General features: G+C 37.4%; 1 protein-coding gene across 1 annotated transcript in view; it reads right to left on the reverse strand.

Annotated features, from left to right (window-relative positions):
• The window catches only part of RPGR (retinitis pigmentosa GTPase regulator), a 44,773-nt gene that overhangs the window by 15,742 nt on the left and 7,433 nt on the right, over positions 1–21,598 (reverse strand). The window contains 5 exon segments of the mRNA XM_075430594.1: positions 3,827–3,985; positions 13,893–14,042; positions 15,561–15,719; positions 17,266–17,328; positions 20,025–20,117. Of these exon segments, the coding sequence (XP_075286709.1) occupies positions 3,827–3,985; positions 13,893–14,042; positions 15,561–15,719; positions 17,266–17,328; positions 20,025–20,117 (624 nt within the window).

The raw sequence follows: 21,598 nt of genomic DNA on the forward strand, positions 1-21,598 counted from the left end.
CATCATCTGAAAAAATGGAAGATACTAAGGCCACTCCCAATCATGTGTTTCTTCTCCAATTTCTAGATTCACAAGCTATTGTTATTCTACTTTTTTAAAAGCTTTATTCAAAAAGTACGCAAACTGGGATTGCTGCTCTCTTATATTTCTTTTGAAAGTGATGACACCAACAGCTTTCATTTTCAGTGGGAAGCATTTGGCAAGCATTGTGGCTAGTGGAAGTATTTTTTTAAGTCTCTGAGAGAAGTCATCTGGGATGAGGATATGAGCTTCTTGAACCGGCTGACAGACTGTCATGAAATGAGTCAGTCTGTGCTGCTACGGTGAGAGAAAGCTTTTGCATGATAGAATTTTTAACTGCAATTCTGTTTATTCTCTAGAACAACTGCAAATATTAAAGGCAGAAGTAACAATAAGACTCATAAAGAAAATGGTTTCCAATACCATATTCAAAATTTATAAAACTTAAAAAAATTTTTTAAAAAAAGTTTGTTTTCTAATCATTGCTCTCAACAGTTTTTTTGTTCTCTGTGAAGAAAATTGAGTTTCCCATTTTGGAGTTTCAGAGAAAAATAGTGAATCATTTTAATATATACTTTCTACCATTTACTCTGATACTTGCTGGAGAGATTCCAAACCGTAGTTTGATTTAATTACCCAGATAACAGTGGTTCTTACCATACAAAAGTGCCAGTAGAATAGATAAGACAGTCATAAAAAAGAAATCAAATTAAATACTTTGGAATAGACTAATTATGTATGAGAGTCAGGAAGAAACTTGCCTCGTACTCAGTAAGATAACCGGATTGTGCTTTCTTCTAATTTGATAAACCCTAAGTAGAACCGATGACAAGAAATGAGCCAAGATGTGCAACAGCTTCTCCATACGACATTTTCTCCTACCCTATTCCTATGTTAAACAAGATAGATGAAACAGGGGAATATACAATAGTCAGACACTCACTTCTTATTTTTTAAGACTGAAATGACACACTCTGAAAAACTGGAAAGACCCTGAAAAGATGAAAACTGTATCAGTGTATATTGTCTTACTAAAGCTAAACAGCACTCATTTTCACGGGAGTTGATACATGAAATTCAGAATTTCTTCAAAATTGTACAACATTCTTAATTTAGGAAAATGAGCTTAAAAGATGTGTAAATATTTCTGCTCCTCTCTAAAGATATATCCCTCATCAGAATTCTCAATTAGTGGTCACGCCACTTCATCATCTCAAGACGCAATATACACTTCAGTACTGATTTTAAGTGAAGTTTCTGGTGCAAAGCCTATAATGCATGAATGCTACACTCACTTTCTAAATGATTACAGTATCCAAAACTATCTCTTTTCCCAATCTTTTTCCCAAGTTTTGTTTTGAGTCAGAAAATTTTCTGTATGTCAACACTCCTGACGAAGTATCTTTCACTTGAGGCAATATTTCCATTATCCTCTACTCTTTTGTTCCAAGTGTCTTAGGCAGAAGTCCATACCTGTAGCCTATTTAATAGTAGCTGAGTGACATTAACAAATATCTATCTGATCTTTCACTCTTATCACAACAACTATTACTCTTCAGGAAAATGTACTTTGTTGGAGGATATTGTTCTCCTCCTGACTCAGCTGGATCTTCTGGCACTCAGCACTTTGATCATCAACTGCCAGCTAAGCCAGCACTGAATTTCCTATTTGCCTTCTACTACAAAATCTATTTCCACAGGCAAGTAAATCTTACATACTAAGACACTGACTTACTATAGTGTTTTCTTCACTGGTTTTTTTTTTGGAGTTTATATTTTGCCTTTTTGTTCTAGCTCTTGGACAGACTTGACTATAATGCTGATGTCCAGGTCTACATCCTTCTACTAAATCTCTGTAACAGTCATTTGTTACAATGAAATTTTATCACATGAAGTACCATTAAAGCAAAAAATCTATTGGTTGGCTTCAGATTTATGGTTAAAAAAAATCAATAATGATAATCAAATTCTTCTGCAGAACTTCACTTTATAACCCATAAAATAATGCTACGATTTATACATTTGCTGGTTCTAAATTTATAGTAATTTTTTTCATAATAATGACAATCTGATTTCATGCAAAGAAATTTATTTTATGACATAGAACACTGCCAGGGTAAGACTGTATGTTGGTGGAAGAAGAGAGACAAAGGCATTGAAATGTAGACAAATGTTTGCATTATTTCTGGCATTGGCTACTGTTATTTCCTCTTCACAGTCTTCCCAAAGGAGTTTTAACCTACCCAGAATCTTGCAGCTTGACTCATCATTACAAATAACCTTTCCCAGCACATCACTTCCACCTGTACTCTCTCCAGCGGCTTGCAGTACAATACCACATCATATCACTTACAATTTCAGTTAGATTTTCAATTTCTATTTTAGAAATTTTGGTTACATAACCTTGAAGGCACTCCACCAGATTGACAAGAGATGACTTCAGGATTTTCAAAATACAGATTTAAGGACTGATATCTATACGTCCTACTTCTTTTTATAGCTTTTGCATTTTGGTAGGAGATTAATTACAGGCATATTATACAACTGCGGAATTCATTACAAGCCAAAGCTGGTATTTTTCAAATCATCTGTAGGCAAAGTCAAACTCCCCTTTCTTGCTTCTATAGTACTACAGTTCAGGAGAGAACTTGTGGAAATAAACAGTCAGCAATGCTTTGCCTATATCTCTTTGAAAAGCTAATTCACCATTGGGACACAACTGTTTAATGGTGCAGTAATATACACCATATTCCATCTTTCAAGTACTATACATACAATACTGTGAACTAGTCTATAACAGTTTTATTTGCTTATTTTTATAACTTGTATGATATGTTGAATGCCTATATCTGTACTAATTTTATACATACGTTAAAGATTCTGCTTAAAGTCACAGGCAAATTTTGTATCACAAAAGAGATATTTAATCCATTTAGGCATCCAGTAGATTGTGCATCTCTATCACTATTAACAGACAGCTGCTTGAAAAGTGACTTCCTAAACACATTCCTAAATATCCAGCGTCATTTAAATTTACTACAGAATGGAAGCATTCCTCTAAAATTTCCCCCCAACACGCACGCCAATACCACTTTCAAGCTCCTGAGAGAAAAGAAACATCGATCATCTGCGTTGTGCTAGGAGGTGCTGGCTTGTTACAATCCCAGTAAGAAAGTCACTCAAACTCAGTAAAGTATCTCTTAAACTCCTATTTATTGGAGCTAATATTATAAAGAAAAAGAAGACAGTATCAATAATCTTACATCCCTTCAGATGCTGGGAATCCTGAGCTGTGTGGAACGGAACAGGCCTCCAGCCAGGCACAGCATGCTACGCAGACCCCATCCATGGAAGGTTACCCCATTTTGGTCATTTGAGCTCTTATAGGATTTTCTTACAAGCAAAACAACTCTATTTATCATTTATACTGTCAGATAGGAAGGACATTCACAGGGGAACTTGCCGGTGAGGTTTTAGATAAAGGTAAGGACACGCAGGTAGTGTAACCACCAAGTAACCAAGTAGGAGCTGCTTGTAAGCTCCTTTGTTAGAATTAGCTGGTGAAGTTAGTCCTGAGCAGAGAGATATGTGCAGTACAGGCCTGAACGTCAAACTATAGGAGCAGCACAGCACAGCACAGGTCAGCACTTAGGTTACTGTTACATGGATTTCTACCTCCTTGGTGTACAACAGTCTTCCAGTTAGGAACACTATAGCATCTCACATTCCAGTGAGATGTAAATTCTTTAAACTGAGTTTACTGATAAAGTTATAGGGCTGTAAAAAAAGCCAGTTAACTGCGTACCTGTCAGCACCACTGTGTGTTCTCCACCACAAGCAACCTTATTAACCTTTTCCGTAATTCCCAGTACAGGCTGTGGGACTCTATTGTTCTTCAGCTGTTCAGGCAATAATCCAAGTTTCCCATTCTCAGGTTCTCCAAAAGTATAGAGCTCACCATCTCCTGTGAAAATACAGAGCAGAGCAGGATTTCCAGCATGCACTCAGAAGCACGGATGGGTTGTCAAGACTGCTGCAGACACAAATCAGTAAGATAGAAAAATGTACGAACATTACAGGATAATTGAACATATTTGTATAATGTCCAAAGAGCTGTGCAAAGCAGCCTGCTTTGATGGGACAAGGGGCTAAATTTTAGCCCCTCTCCAAGATGAGGACTGCATAATTTAGCCTGCAAGGAATCTAGATGAGGGAAAAAAACCCCCATACATATCCTGCTTCTGAGAGGTTATAATTCCCTCTGTAATCAGTGTTTATGTCAACTGAAGTTGCTTGGAAGAAGCTCAGTTAAAAAAGAAAATCGTTTTGCATGGAATTTTGATGGAAAAGCCACACTTTCTTCTTGAAGATGGAGAGAAAAAAAGAAAAAGCAGAGTAAATGATATGAAGCTGTGTGTAGTCTGGACAGCAAGAAGAGAGCTATATATCCAACAACAGGAATACAGCAGTGGTTGCATAGCAATAACTCCACCAGAATTAAGTTCAAAAAAATACTGAGAGGTCTTCATAGATCTCTTCCTGTAACTTCTTTCTGATCTGCTACATAATCATACCACAAGACCCTTCTCATTCACCCAGAATTTTTAAGAATCCAGTTCAACAACTGTTCAACCACCAATTTGGGTGACTTATTTTACTTTCAAGTGTGCTTTGTTTTTTCTTTCCAATCACTCCCTTCGCTTTCTCACTGCCATTCAAGACAGCATTCTATGTATCCCTCTACCATAGTTAAAAATGGAACATGTAAAATGTACTTCTTTTTTTACAGTTTAACTACATTTATCTACTTTTTTTATATTTATCTGCATTTTACATTTACCTGCATCCTTTTCTTCCAATTTATCTACATTTCTGATTTTCCATGCTAAGGGGCCCCCAACTATTCTAATAGGTCAGAATGAGGTCTAGGTAGAGTATCTGCAGAGTAGTGTCCTCATAGCAAATTGTGGCCCACAATCTGAATTTGAAATTACCTACCAAAAAGATCATCATACACTATTATGTAAGAATAAGTTTGGTTTTTAATTACAGTTGGATATTACTAAGCAGAAGGATAAAAAAAATCTCTCACACGGAGCTAGTCCAAGATAAAGAAATGTTTAAAATAGCGTAGGAGCTGTCTGTAAAGGAAATTCAAAGAGATAGCTACAGTTCCATAATCAAAATAATAACTAACCTCAGACATATACTCCATTATTAAAGCTCAGTCATCAGAAGCACCCACCTACAATAGTTTTGGAAACATGCAGATTTGTTCTTCAGTACAAAATGTACTTTTACTTTCAGAGGGATACATTTAGTGTTCACAAATTTACTTTTACAGCGTTTAGAGGCATTACTATTGCACAACGCACAACTATCAGAGAGATTCTTATTCAAAAGCCATTAATTGCATGCCAACATGAAGTTGGGTTAACATTAGAAATACTGGTCTTTCTCCATAGACAGTGAAAACAGATGAGCTCAAAGAAAGTTTCAAAGCTGAAGCCTTAATTAGGTGTTCAGGATTGATCATTAGAAAAGTCCATCCCTCCCTCCATTGAACATAGGCAGAGCATACAAAAACAAGCTTATTACTAGTTTTTTGTTAGCCTTTGTGAATATTCCTCTGTTTGCACAGCGGCTAGATTTATCGCTTTTTCCTTGCACTTTATCAGCCACAACTTAAAATTTGGGAATTTAAGGATAACGGCAAAAACCCAATGAATAAGCCTACACAGAAACAGGAAAAAGGGAAGAGCTAAAAGTAAACCTTTGAGTAAAAATGTAAAGTTCAATAAAATGAAGCTACAATATGCATTCTCAATGACATTAGTGAAATTATTAAAACCAAGTTAATAAAAACTGAAGGTATGATTCACAACTGAAGTTTACTAAAACTAGAGCATGCCAAGCCAAGCCAGCAAAGGAATTTTATCTTTTTGAATTTTTAATTCTGATGATGAGAAATTCAGAACTGGTGTCAGTAAGAAATGTGTCATTTTTACTTAATCTTCCTAAGCTTTACTCTGGCAATACACTCATTTAAAATTTCCTTTTGTATGAATAAAAACTGAGCAAGAATTTCAGGTTGCGAAACCACATCTTCATTTTGTGTAACTATGGGACAACTAGCTAGTAATACGTTTTCATTCAAGTCATCTCCAAATCCAACAGACAAACTAGATTCAAAAATGTTTTTCCTGGAAAACTCTTTTGCCAGCAATATTTTTTTTTTTTTTTTAATTTTGTGGCACTTGCCTCTTGATTACTTTGTCCTAGAGTGACAACAGCAGTGGATGGATAGAGCAGAGCAGCACAGACTGCTGTTCTCAGGATCCTCCACCAGAAGGACTTTGAGTAATTTTGAAAACCCTTGAACTACTATGTCTTTTAATAAAGCAGTGCTTCTCCTCCCATCTTCTCAGAGGAATTAATTCTGCAGCAGTCACGCTCATTTGTGACGTATGTTACCTTTGGCACTGACAGTCCACAATAAGCAAAAAAAAAAAAAAGGTCTAAATCATTATGTGTTTTCTTCAAAGGAAGCCTGAGGATAGGTTTTCAATTGAATTTACCTACAGGGAAAATTTGAAGTATGTCTTCTATTTTATGGTAAAGTTCACTGAAGAAAAAAAAAAACATGAAAGAGATTAGGCATATTTTAAAATACCTTGGCTTCAAATTTTTTTGAATGCATAAATTTATCAATTAACTTCAGAATTATGAAAAAAGTATGACACACTCAAAGAGCAAAATCTGTAAAAAGCACTTTTTTTCATAAAAGTCAAATTCCTGCTTTAAATGGAAAACGGGTCCTAAGCCTCAACATAAAGTTGCAACCCAGCACTTCCACCAAAGATTTGGAACATAGCTTTGGCAGCACAATCTTTATTTGTAACGCTTACAAGACCTAAGAAATTTAGCCTCTGCCTTAGTCAGAGAAATGCCAGACTGTTTTATATGGTTTCCGTACTTTCCCAGATCACTTCTGCCTCTCGCAACAGCACAGATTCTTCAAGTACCATGCTCCTGGGCCACTAAGGCTAATACCTGGACTTTCTGTCTTTGCTGAACACTGTAACTGCACAGAGAGGCAATCAGGGAATGACAATAATACAATCTCACTCAATGTCAGGCTTCCTGCAGGGTTTCACAGGGCTCAGGCTATTAAGAGTAGCCACCCACAATCTATTCAGAGACCTACGTTCTCTTCAGCAAGGCAATGAAACACGATAGCGACTGTATTTCCCAACTATCATCATCGGAAGTGTCACCCCATCCTCCCAGCTGTCCTTATTTTTTCTATCATTCTGACATTTTCTTTCCTGCAGACACTAACTACACCAACAGTATTATAACACTTCATTTACCTGTATGTATCTGTGCAGAAATACCTTTGTTGCACTCTTCTACACTTAGAAAATTAAGAGGTGTTTTGCAGTCATTTCAACCTCTTTGTGTTTATTAAGAAACCGCAAATGATCTCAGCTGCAGAAAAGTATAATTCATTTCATTTGTAAACTATGGACTGTGTTTAGGCTTCTCTGTTCAGTTCGATTTTCTGTTTTAACTCTGATCTTTATTCTTCTACCTATGTGCAGAAATACTCTGAACAGGCTGATAGTTTGCAGTTATTCGCAGCAGCATCAATTTGCTATTCCTAAACAGTAGCCCAATTAACAACCAAAAAATCAACTGCAATGTGAGGCCTTCTGTAACCAAAACATTCCATTGACAGAAAGATATTTTATTAGGGATTCTAAGTGAAAAGAAAGGAAAAAAAACCACAAACAACAAAAAGAATCCTGTATTTTTTGGAAGGTAATTATTGTTTTAATACTCTTGGATCTGCCATATATTTCTAGAAACAAGCTGATAAACCCCCAAAAGCACTTGGGAGTTAACTACTTGCGCAGTTCTCTTTGAAGCAACCAGCACTTCTTTTTAAACACTACTGCACTGCAAATATTAATCCAATCACAATCTAATTAATAGGATTAGAGATTCAAATGGCCAAGCTTCCACTGACTTCCAAAACTAATCAACTTTACTACATTTTTTCAACTTAATAATCCAGCTAACAAAGATAAACACATTTATTAAAGCAATTTTTGAATACATTACACATCCTTTTAAGGCAAATAGTACTCTAAAAACTATGCTGAATAGCTATCAACCATAAAAAGAATCCAGTCAAACTCAGATAAAATTTGAGTACAGTATGTGTGCAGTACATCTGCATTTTAAGGACATTCTATTCACAATGGAACCTGGTTATTTCATTTTCTTCTCTCATATGAGTCACTTTCTCACATGCTAAACCTTCCCTAGTGTAGCACATTTTCTGTATCACCAAACGTTAGGTCACAGGAGCATGTCAAGGAAATGATGAGAGAAGAAACGAGACCTGGCTGGTGGCAAATGAGGGAAACAGACAAAAGAAATGGATCACTCTATGACCCTTTAAATGAATGAAGAAAAAAAAAGTAGTATTTATTCAAGACCAAATTGGTTGAAATCACCTCAAATGCTGAAATTCTGAGCACTGAAGCATTTGAGGAATGGATGATCTTTAAAACTGGTCCTTAAAAATAATGATAAAGTACATCAAAAACAGGAATTCAAGGAACCTGCAAAGCTCTCTATGAAATAAAGACATCTTCTCAGTGAGACTCTCTTGACCTTGCTTATAGTAACAGTTCAGGAAGGGGAAACACTAGAAGAGGTCTTAATATATTAATATTCAATTCCTTTCTGACTCCATGAATGTAATTCCCCTGTGAACACCAGAGCAACGGTCAGATACACTGGCATTTCCTGCTCCCCATCTCCTCCAGTGAACAAATGAGCTATATGTAGAATCATAGAATCATTCAGGTTGGAAAAGACGTTTAAGACCATCAAGTCCAACCATCCACCCAACACCACCATGCCTGCTAAAACATGTCCTGAAGTGCCATATCTACATGCTTTTTGAACACCTCCAGGGATGGGGACTCCACCACCTCCCTGGGCAGCCTCTTCCAATGTCTGACCACTTTTTCAGTAAAGAAATTTTTCCTAATATCCAATCTAAATCTCCCCTGAGGCAACTTGAGGCTATTGCCTCTTGTCCTATCTAGTTACTTGGGAGGAAAGACCAACACCTGCCTCACTACAACCTCCTTTCAGGCAGCTATAGAGAGCAAGAAGGTCCCCCCTCAGCCTCCTCTGCTCCAGACTAAACAGCCCCAGCTTCCTCAGCCATTCCTCATCATACTTGTTCTTTAGACCCCTCACCAGCCTTGTTACCCTTCTCTGGACACACTCTGGCACCTCAATGTCTTTCTTTTAGTGAGGGGCCCAAAACTGAACACAGTACTCCAGGTGCAGCCTCACCAGTGCCAAGTACAGGGACACGATCACCTCCCTACTCCTGCTGCCCACACTATTCCTGATACAAGCCAGGATGCCGTTGGCCTTCTTGGCCACCTGGGCACACTGCTAGCTAGTGCTCAGCCAGCTGTTGACCAGCACCCCAAGCTCCTTTTCCGCCGGGCAGCTTTCCAGCCACTCCTCCCCAAGCCTGTAGCGTTGCATAGGGTTGTTGTGACCCAAGTGCAAGACCCAGCACTTGGCCTTGTTGAACCTCATACAACTGACGTTTGCCCATCGATCCAGCCTGTCCAGATCCCTCTGCAGGGCCTTCCTACCCTGAAGCAGATTGACACTCCTGCCCAACTTAGCGTCACCTGCAAACTTACCAAGGGAGCACTCAATCACCTCATCCAGATCACTGATGAAGATATTAAACAAGACCGGGCCCAAAACTGAGCCCTGAGGAACACCACTCATGACTGGCTGCCAGCTGGATTTAACTCCATTCACCATCACTCTCTGGGCTCGGCCATTCAGTCAGTTTTTTACCCAGCAAAGCACACATTCACGCAAGCCACAAGCAGCCTGTTTCTCCAGAAGGATGCTGTGGGAAACAGTGTCAAAGGCCTTACTAAAGTCCAGGTAGACAACATCCACAGCCTCTCCCTCATCCACTACACAGGTCAGCTGGTCACAGAAGGAGATCAGGTTGGTCAGGCAGGACCTGCCTTTCATATGCTTGCCAAGCTTAATGCTTTCTGAAAAACTGTGACTTCTTGAGTGAGCGTGGCCAAAGGCTAGTCAAGTAAAGATCTGCACATGGACTGCAAATCATTGCTGCCCTCTTCCAGCTCTTTCCTTCTCTGCTGCTTTGTTTGAAGCATACCTCTAATATGGGGACCTAATGTCTGAAGTCTGCCAAAAGAAACGAAAGGGAGTGGATACTGTGAAAAAGTCCTAAACAGGGCTGGAAACTATAAACTAAAAAATTCTATTCAGTGGAGCTCTTTGAAGAATGCAAAGTGAGAAGAAAATGGATCAAACAATCATCTTTCAAACATGAAGTGAGCAACCAGACCACCTTCCTAATCTGCACATGGAAATGAGCTAGCTATTGCCTGTACTCGTGCCTAGCCTAAATTTCAGAAGTGTTTTTTAAGTCAGGATACATTCTGTTATTCTATTCCACAGCCACTTTTGGAGTCAGTGAGGCCTACGAGTACGTGGTAGAATACAGATGACTGACATGTTTAATAGTCGAATTATCATCTGCAAAGCGGGCATTGTAAAAAGCAAAACTAAGAAAGGTGACAGATCACCATTTTGGAACTCCTAGATTTGAGAAAATTCAGGGGTGGGGGGAGGGTTGTAGAACTGAAGTATAAATCCATATAATTGAATGCTGTACAATTTCCATAAAACATGCTTTTATCTACTAAGGTTTGCGCCAGGATTCCACTCTACTTTTCACTGACATTACACTTAGCTTTATACTAGTTAAACACCTTAAAGACAAATGCCTACTAAAAAATCTTTTATAAAACCAGCAGTTTCAAAGAAATAACAACTTTAGGGTTCTTTTTTTTTAAAAAAAAAAGCTGGAATCCATACTTCGCCACTTCTTTTTTCTCAGTAGTCTCTTATTAATGAACATCCTGCCCTGGAGAGGGCACTCTGTGACCACACTATGTATTCTAGCATCCTTATTAACCACCTTTTAGTTTTAACCCAGATACGCCTGTGATCCTAACAGTTTGCTTAGCCAGTATACAGCTCATGTCAAAACATAAACATATTAAGAAAGGGAACAATATGGTGCCATGCTCATCAGTTCAGCCCAGCAACATGTATAAAGTCCTGCATCTTGCAACTATGTTTTATTATTAATGACAGTCTATTATTTGATGCTTTTTTATGTACAAGTCATGTTTAAACAGTCAAAATGTAGTAATTCTACAGTATTCTAATAACTGATAAGTTACAGGTGTTGAAAGCTTTCCATTAACAGTGTTTCTCCCATTTCTTCCATAGTAACAACAATCACAATCTATAAAAGTTCTGCTGGTATAGTTTACTGATGTTGAGGGAATTAATACAGATTATACACTCCTCTGAATAGTTCAAATATCACTTCTGGAAATACAGAGCCACTTTCTTTTCCAGATATTTCCTCCACAATAACACTAATCACCCTAAATTCTAGTATACAAGATAAAACCATACAATGAAAATACATGGAAAACTCCCTGTGCTAGGCAAACTTTTAAACATACTTCAAGGCATAATTCAATGACTGACTGGCAATTTGGGAGGAAAAACCCCTATCCCTGTATATGAATATTCCAAATACTCCATAATTACCTAGTTTGATGTGTTCTACCACCCCTCAGAGGCAGAATACTGAGGATGTGAACTATTGTTCTGATGCAGTCTAGCAAGTCCTACAGGCAAGTGTTTTCCACAAGTAAAAAAAGAATCCTAGTAATACTAAAAGAATCACCGTTTTTTGGGCAAAATCTTTTAACAGCATAGTGCCTTCTTTCCTCCTAACTATGCTGTAAGAAAATAAGGTAACTACATTTGTACTCAAACAGACTCAGTCTGCAGAACTTCCAAATTCATAGTTTAATGGCTAACTATATAGCTAAAATAATGTGTGACTACGGTACACTTACACTAAATGCATAAGCTTTGCTTTGAAACACTGTCTGGATATACACTGACACTAGTGCAACAGAAGATCAATTCAGTAAAAGTACCTGGATGTCCAACACTGAATTTTTATGGTAGTTAAAGGATCAGCCAAGTGAAACTGTCAGCAAGGGTCCAAAGCAAAATAACAGAAAAATATTTCTCCTTTCACCACAAAAGCAGCCACCCGCATGTCAGTAGTTTCAGTGAGACAGACTGAAGCCCAGTTTGTGCAGGATTTGCAGATACTAAGTCTGAAAATTAAGATTTTCCATCTCACAGCCAGGGCTGTTTAAACAGTAATGGGTTCAACAGCTCCCCATTTTCACAGATGATAGCCAGTTCATCTTCTTATTAATATTTTAAGAGGCTCCATTTCTTTTACCCAGCTGCTACCCTGATCCCTTTTTCTCATCCCCCTCCATTAAAAGTTTCCACTTCCTTAGAGCACCTGGCACACTCTGTTCTCTCCTTGCTCTTAGATACTTGTCCTGAATCTTTCTTCTAATGAGAGCTTTTGTCACATCCCACTTCAGTCTTGCCAGACCTTCAGCTCTCGGCTCTGAGGTAGAAATACACACCTTCCTACTATATCCTTGAAGTAAGGATCTTTTTTTTTTTTTTTTCTCCATTTATTTTGAGTTCAGGAAGCTGTAGATTTCCTAACAGGTGCTGAGCTCCTGATCAGTCAGAGGCACTTCATTCATTTACTGTAATAAAGCATCTGTAATGAAAGTTGCACACGACAAGCATAACACCTAATTAATATTTGTTCACCATAGGAAGCTCTCATTCTGTTAAGAGCATATTCTCATAGAGCTCTATAGATATTGTATGTGGAAAAGTAGCATTTATCAAGCAACCTGAGAAAAGCATCTGATGGCACAGTTCCTGGGTACCCATTAAAAGCTTTACAATCAAAACTATTGATCCTTTGAAATCTTTAATTACTCTGAGGGGACTAAACTGTAAAGCTTAATAAAGTAAATCTATATGGCTGAGCAGAATTCATGGCTGCTCATATACAATACCATCAGTACTGACTGATAAATTGATCCATATTGGCATTGTTAAAAAATGACTGGCATTTTCCCTTTGGAAACCAACAGAGAGGTGGGAAGAGTAAGGTGCAAAGCAACAGAGAGGTGAGTTGGCTTGGAGATCAGACACTGACTCACTGTAGCGTACACTTCTCCTCATATTGTATACTGCCTGTTTAACTGACTTCAAAACTTAAAATTTAAGACATAACATCAAACTTTGACAACAATCTTGCACTGCTAGCAAATGAGATTAATTTTTCCTCAAAACTTAGTAAGTCTATTCAATATTTATGTTTCTAGAGAAGATGAAGATGATTATTTGATCATCAGAAAAAAATGAATAATCTCAAGAAAAGTTGGATTATTGAAACCATAATATTAATCCACAACATTTGTCATAACCTTCACAAAAATAGTGTGGCAAGATAGTCATTCTTTCTAATATACTTTTGTACAACAATGTGCAAATGCAGAAAATTAACTGCAGTTTTTTCTCACAGTATTGTTCATACTACATTAATACACAATTACATAGCAGATTACATGTAAATTTCCCAAATAAATCAATTAGGACCACCTTTTAAAGAACCCGTCTCTGGTAAAATCTCCCAATGTGATACAAAACTAGATAGATGACTTTCTGCCACAAGGCAGTTTTCAACAACTATGACATATCTAGTTCCAAAAGTAACGCATGCCTCCTTAGCTACCTTTACAAAGCCAACAATCTGAGAATCACTGACTTGTCTCCACTAACCGCTATTCCCATTCTCTTACCTGTTATCAAGGCAGAGTGGTAATATCCACAGGATACAGAGGAAACAGGTTTTCCAACATCCACTTGACAAGGGACACTGACACAGTCTTCATCGGCCAAGCCAATCTGACCTTCCGAGTTGTCACCCCACACAAAAAGCTGCCCATCCTCTAAAACGAAGACACAGATAGTTAACAATTTAAAAAACAAAACTAATAAAAAGTTCATCTACCCACTTAAGCGCACTTCATTAACCCTGTGTATGATACTACTAAATGTCATGATCTCAGGGACATAAAATGGTATTTAGCACAATGCAACAAAACAGTCTGAAGTAAGAGGGTATCCCTTAAGCTTTTCAAAAGTGACACTGAACACTCAGTCATCCACCGATGTTAGACCATAAATAGCAACAGGAAAAGTACTATGTAAAAACATTCCTTCAAAGAGAGGAAGATTGAGCGTATAAGGCAATTCAGTTGCCAGAGGTCAGTATGAAAATATTACGGTGAATTCCAGGCATCTTCTCATTTCTAGCAGCAAGTCACCACTTTCTCGTTCTTCCAAATTTATTCTCTGTTCTGACTTTGGTACACATCCCACTTATTCTTGCTTTATCTTTCAGTTCTCTTCACAGGTGATTATATTGCCCAGCTTCATTTTGTTGTCCTTAAACTATCACAATAGCTGTTCCACATTTATTAAGACCAGCCTCTGCTGACACAAAGACCAATGGCAGCAGTAAAAAGAAAAAAACAAACACCAAAAAAAGGTAGCAAACAACATGAAAAATCTCTAGATGTTTCTAGAAGAGATGAGGTCTTCTCGCGGCATATTTCTTATTGGTTGGAAAGAAGTTGTGCATAAAAAAATGTATCATCTACAGTGCTACAGAGATGCTGTTGGGAACTAAAATCATTCAAAGTTGACTTACAAATCTCAGGAGAATGTTAGCAATTGTCACAAAAAAAATACAAACCTAACGAGGAGGCTAGCATCTCTCTCATACACTTTTATGCTGTCACATTCTGAAATGACAGCCTCGATAACTTCTCCTAAACATGTACAAAAAGAGATGCTTTACAGCACAACTTCAGAAATCATATTATAGAGTAATAAAGGACCACCCATCCAATGGCTTAAAGTATTATAACTGTCTGGACTTCAACATGTCACAACTGTATAATTCTGCCATCAGAGAAACAGGTCATAGGTTTGGCCTCTCTCAGAATTAGTAATGACACAGCTGTGTAGCCTGTACCAGTAGACCAAAATCGTTGCAGCAAGAAGTGGAATTGGAGAAACTCAGTTTTCATAAGATTCATGTTTTATAGTTGCTTCCCTGGAAACGAATTGAAGATTTTTCCCATGTTGAGGGTATTCATACTGTCTCTCCTTTGTAAGGATTCCTGCTAAACTAGGACGGGTTGAGCTCCCATTGCAGGCCATCGCTCACGGAAAACGTCTACTTTCACAAAAATTGTAGGAAGTTAATGAGCCTGCCACCCCTCACAAAATTGTGTTGAAACAGACAACTGGCTATCAAAAAATCACTATGGTCACTAGGGAAAGAAGACAGGGAGGCATGGAAAATACACCCACACATGCATACAGAATGCTGGAATAAATGTTTCCCTGGAAACATGGCTGGACACACATAAATAGATTTTATTAGCCGTTGTTCTTACCAGTTACTGCTGCTGAGGTGTATGATCCAGCTGCTAGCTGTTTGATCTTGTGCTGGTTGGTAAAAAAACTAATTAAATGAAATGTGGTCCTTTCCTCTGTGTCACCTAATCCCAACTGACCTTCACTGTTACCTCCAGCAGCATACACATTTCCTTTTTCTGCATACAGAAAAGCACATGTAATACACAGAATGAAGACATTCTCATCAGTGATAAAGAGGCAGAGAAACTGGAGTAAGTAATTAAATTTTTGATGGAAATACATAACTGAAAAGTTGGGGTCTAATGCCTTGAAATATCCTCAAGTTGACATTAGCAGTTTATGTTGCAGCTAGCAAGGAGGCTTTCCTGCATATGCTTGGATCAGAACTTTCTGAAGGCCTTACATGTACTTAGACTAACTGTGTTTCCCACCATTCTGGAGAAAGATCTAAAAAGTAAATACAATCTGAAGTTCTGCAAGAGTTCTGAGAAAATGACTACTAATAGCCCCGGCAGGCAGAAGCAGCTCCTTCCATAATTAACATATATTTTAAGATAAAGCAGGAAGAAAATTGTGAATGATGTCACAGGCAAGAAAACTGAAGTTGTATTAGTACATAAATTAAAGAGACACGTAACTTGATAGATTTGAGTACTGTGAATGAAATATAATTTTGCTTAGATTTTTATTATTTTACTCATTTTAATATTTAAAGCACTTTTAATTAACTAGGTCTTTATTTTAGAATCTAAAAATTGAAGTTAAAGCTGAATATTAGCTTAAGAGAACTTTAAGATATATCTTCAATTTTAGTATGTTTCACATCTAAAGTGCTCATCTATGATGAAAAAGATAAGTCCCATTAAAAACACAAGTCTGGACACAAATGTGATAAGCAACTGACATACAATTTATAAATGGTCCTTGCTATATATATGGCCACAAATTATGTAGCCAGCATCTACACTAAAAGTGCCTAGTATTTACCCTGTGCAGTCTTGCATACTCAATTGTTATTAAAATGTTCTGTTTTATTCTAATAGTCTTATTTACAGTGCTCAGGATCTCCACATACATAAAACTCCTAATAATCAAACAATCCTCTTTATAACATTACTGCAAGCTAAAGGAAAGATGGCTATTCCATGACATAAATTTTAGAAGCATGACAAGAATTTGCATCAATTCTCTGTATACTGTCTCTCTAAAAATTTATTTAGTTTAAATCTACAGTTTATTTATTTATAGCTTAATAAAGCAACTTGTCATTGAAATAGCAGACTACCTTGTCTAATCAAAATGCAACAACATTTGAAGACTTGAAAACATTCAGTTCTACTGTATATACTCAAACATATAACTTCACACTAATAAAGATAAATTACTTGTCAAAGCTACATTTGAGTACAGATATATAAAAAATACTAATATACCTTTACAGTGCTTAAATGAAATATTGATAATTGTTAACCACACCTCAAATGCCAGCAAGAAATTTTTTCATCTGTCTATTGCTAGTAAACTCCTATATAACATTATTTTAAGTGCATTGGCTCAGAATAAATCAAGCATTCAAAGAACTGGATATCAAAACCCCAAGTTTAACAGTCCCATTTTAATTCATTTTTATTTCCTAAACACTCCTGGGGTTCCTAATGTAATTTTGCATGAAAGCAAAGGAAGAAATCTATCTTTAATATGTATATAATATAGGTTACATACCTGTGTAAACTAAAGTGTGGTTTCTTCCACAAACAGCAAGTTTTGTTTTTTCTGGTTTTAAAGCTATGAATTAAAGCCAAAGGGGGGGGGGAAAGTTATAAACAAGCTAATAGCTGGTTCAACAACAAAATGTTCTGTGCTCTAGAGGGAGCTCTGATTTTTTTCATATTATTACCAACAGAAAGATTACAAGATTCGTGGCGCATTTGAACCTAGCACGACACCAAGATTCTCCCAAGACAAGAAAATAGATAAAAACTTATAGCTGACACTCAGGTTAAGCTGATGATGGCTACTTCATCCCAATGCCACATTCCCCAGAATTTACCATTTATGGCATATTCCTCAAAGAATATGTCAAGTTGCAGGATAAAATGCATGCTTAAAACTGTCTTGAGTTTCACTAACAGTACTATTCTTAACTCCCTCTAACACTTTTCCCGTTATCTTAAATCTTTAAAATAATACCATTCCTTTACCTCATCATCCCTATCTTCCTCGTTATGCACAGCTACCTTTTTGGCTAGACTTTTGCTCTGCACTGCCCTCTTATTCATCACTAAACTCAATTGCTAAGGACAGTCCTATCTGGACTAGTGCCCCAAATGTTTGCATACACCATCCTGTCCGAATTTCAGCTCAATTACCACCCACCCATTGCATGTGCTTCTCTGCAGTCTGGTCACTGTGAAAGACTGGGAATGTATGAGACAGAGTCAAGAGTTATCTTGGTGAGAAAGAGAGAACAGAGAGGTGTCTTTTCTCCCATGGCAAGTGCACTCCATTTCAGAAACACGTGGAAAAAGTCCGACTTTTCCATCCTCTCTCCAGTTATTGATCGTTGACAACAACTTACCTTCTCTCAGCCATGTCCGTGTGCCCTACACTCTTAAAACAGCATTATTTTAACATATCACTAATTGCTTTTCCACTGCACTAGTCCATGACAAAGCCAACAACCATCATCCCTTTCACAAACCCTTTTTCAGTCCTTCCAAATCAACTTTCATCAGCTCCATAACACCAAGATTGAAGTTCCTTCTACCAAGTCACCGAAGAAACCTATCTACTTAAGCATGTACTGTCTCTGGTCTATCACACAGACACAAACATGAACTGTCCAAATTCAACTTCCTGCTTATCCTGCCTGACACCTACCACTACCACAAGGCTGGAACCATAACACTTCCAATGTTGGCTTCTTCCTACAATCTTAATCTGCTGCTTTATATCCCAGAACCCTGCCTCCAACTTCAGAGAAGATCTTAATCAGCTTTTCAGAAGCCTGTGCTCCCTAACCTTCCTCCCACTTAGACTAATCAATTTGATGAGCCACGCTATATTTACAACGTTGCTGGCAATTTTTCATAACCAATTTCATTAGTCTCTAGTCAAGTCCCAGAAGATATTTTCTCAGAAAACATGCAGCCACAGCCATGTGGCCCCAAGCAGAAAGTGAAATGTGTCCTTGCAACCCCATTCCCAAAGCCAAGTGATGACTGAAAGCTAGTGAGAAAAGCTCCAGGACTTTCTCCTACTGCCGACAGAAGAAAGATACCCCCCTCGTAACTTATTCAGTGGATGCCAGGTCTGGTTTGCATTGCTGTCATCTTCTCTTTGTCTTTTATTCTCCATTGCAATTTGACAGTAAAAACAAAACTTGACACCCAATTCATTTAAGCCCAGGTAAGAATCAATCTCTCACATGGCTGACAGATGTGAACCTGAGAGTAGCTGCATTCTCCCTCTGAAGTGAAACAGAGAGAGGAACAGATAAAGGACAGTAGAATAAACTAAATCAGGGAGAAAAGAGTTTGAACAAGCAGGATAATTTGCTTTTAACAATAAGCTAACAGATCGATGTGCTGGCAGAAAGGATGAGGAAAAACATTTCATGGTGAAAAGAAATGTGTTAATGGGATAGATCTGACTTGACATAACTAAGGCGATAGGGAAAAAGTACTGACTTAGTTTTGTTTGACAAGATAAAACTGCCTAGGAAAGATCAAGAAGATAACAGTGCAATGAAAACATATTTTACAACACATGAAAGAATATGGGCATTTATTTTACTGCTTCATACAAATATGTTAACATTTATGCCCCCTCAGGCACTTCTCACACTTGCTAAAAACGTAGCAGTACTTGTAGAAAGCTCCTGATAAATTTTTTCATTTATAAAGGTGCTAAGACAAAAATGATACAAAGGTGCTGTTGGAACTCTGATTTCTAACGCATAGACAACACTGCAGAGACCAGGCATCTGATCAATGTCTTTGCAGTCACAATAAAGACGTGGTTTGTCAGAAAAGGCAAATGTTACACAAAATGAGAGCCCTCACAAAAGACAGGACTGATAGAATCATAGAATGGTTTGGGTTGGAAGGGACCTTATAGATCATCAGGTTCCAACCCCCCTGCCATGGGCAGGGACATCTTCCACTACACCAGGTTGCTCAGAGCTCCATCCAACCTGGCCCTGGACACTTCCAGGGAGGGGGCAGTCACAGCTTCTCTGGCCAAGCTGTTCCAGTGCCTCACTGCCCTCATAGTGAAGAATTTCTTCCTCATATCTGATCTAAATCTACCCACTATGTAGAGGATATGATTTAGATTCTTCGTATGTGAGCTTGCGCAGTAATATCCTACACATGATGAGTAAAGAAGGCAGAATCAGTTATTTTGTAGTTGCACCTTATAAAGTAGTTTTTCACAAGGGTCTCCTTTGAAAAAGACTAAAAAAGAAAAATTAAACAAACCTTTAACACATGTTGGTTTGCTGACAGTGTTCTTTGATCCTAGTCCTAATTGGCCCCAGTTGTTACTGCCGAACATGTATAGTTTACCTTTCCCTGAAAAAAAATGCACAGTCAAAATCCATACAAGTGTTTGAATGTCTCACACAAGACAAGATGGTCATTCACACACTGTGCTATTTATTACTTCCTTTTTAACATAAGGTTTAAGATTAGGCAATTCAATATTTAAGTGTAAACAATAATTAATGTCCTTGTGAGTTTTCAGTGTAAAAGTAGTAACCGCATTGTTTAAGTAAGAAATCCCCAGCCAGAAGAAGGGACAAAAAGTAGAACAAACATTCTCTCCTTTAATTACAGCACAGATAAAGCACTCTTCAGAAAATAAAATGTCGTACTCTTGGACAGACCCTGCAGTTCAGAAACCACAGTATCTATAGGCCTACTTTTAAAATAAGAGCACATTTAACTGAGCATTCACATCTTTTACCCCAAAGACAGGAATGAATAGTGCAGCTATATAATTAGTACGAACACAAATTTGTTACATTCAGCTTATTTTATTGTTTGGGGGGAGCTATTTATTTTACTGCTAAATGTCTTCTCTTAAAACGATTTACAAATTTGCGTTTCTACAGAACATGGTTGCTGATAAATTTTCAAATGTGTTCACAAATTGTATTAATTTGTTACTCTGCATACAAAGAAGTAATAGATAAAACCACCATGCTGTCAGGGAGATTTGTAAACCTAAATGCAAACATTAGATTACAAATCTTCAACAGGAGCAACACTAGAATCATATTCCAGAAACTGGTATGAGGTGTCACTGAACTTGCAGGTTTGACCATTATGAACAATGAACTGTTATAATTCTGAATAACCAGTATTTTTTAAAAGGATGGTATATGAACAGATGACATTTTTGTCATGCATGCAAATTAGCCAAAACTGACTACTGACAATACCTTAAAATGAAATAATTTCATTTCCTTTTTTCAAACTATTACCTTTTGTAAAGCTGTGAAGTTCACACCCAAAGATAAAACCCGTGTTCCAACAGAAATCTTTGCAAAAAAACAGAAACTGATTTGTCAAAAAACCCCACCTTTTACCACTGTTAAAAGGAGATTTTTTGCTTTTGATGAAAGTCTGCAGAGCTTTGTCAGTTAGACTGCATCACAAGACTGTCATGTAAATAAACTTTGTCACCCTAGCCATCAACAACTATCACCTGATCACAACGCAATCCAGCAATTCCACCTAATAATGTCAAAATACTATGGCTGGCTGTACTTGAGTAGCGTAAGTTCCCAGTGAAGGTTCTGAATGTGATTTACAGAGACTTTGGAATAATATTGAAATGTTTAAAATACAACAAAAATACTTACTCTGTCAATAAAATTCATTTGTTTTCTTAAATATAACCACATAATTAAAAAAAACCCAAACCAATAACAACTAACAATAACTAGTATCTAAAGTCCCAATCAAATTGTCAGCTTTGACCTTTTTTTGAAACATGGGGCTACGTGTCAATGTTATGTCTTTGCAAGAAAGTTGGAAGGGAAGCAAGT

Source organism: Opisthocomus hoazin, chromosome 1 (assembly GCF_030867145.1).
Source record: "Opisthocomus hoazin isolate bOpiHoa1 chromosome 1, bOpiHoa1.hap1, whole genome shotgun sequence".
Classification (NCBI taxonomy): Eukaryota; Metazoa; Chordata; class Aves; order Opisthocomiformes; family Opisthocomidae; genus Opisthocomus; species Opisthocomus hoazin.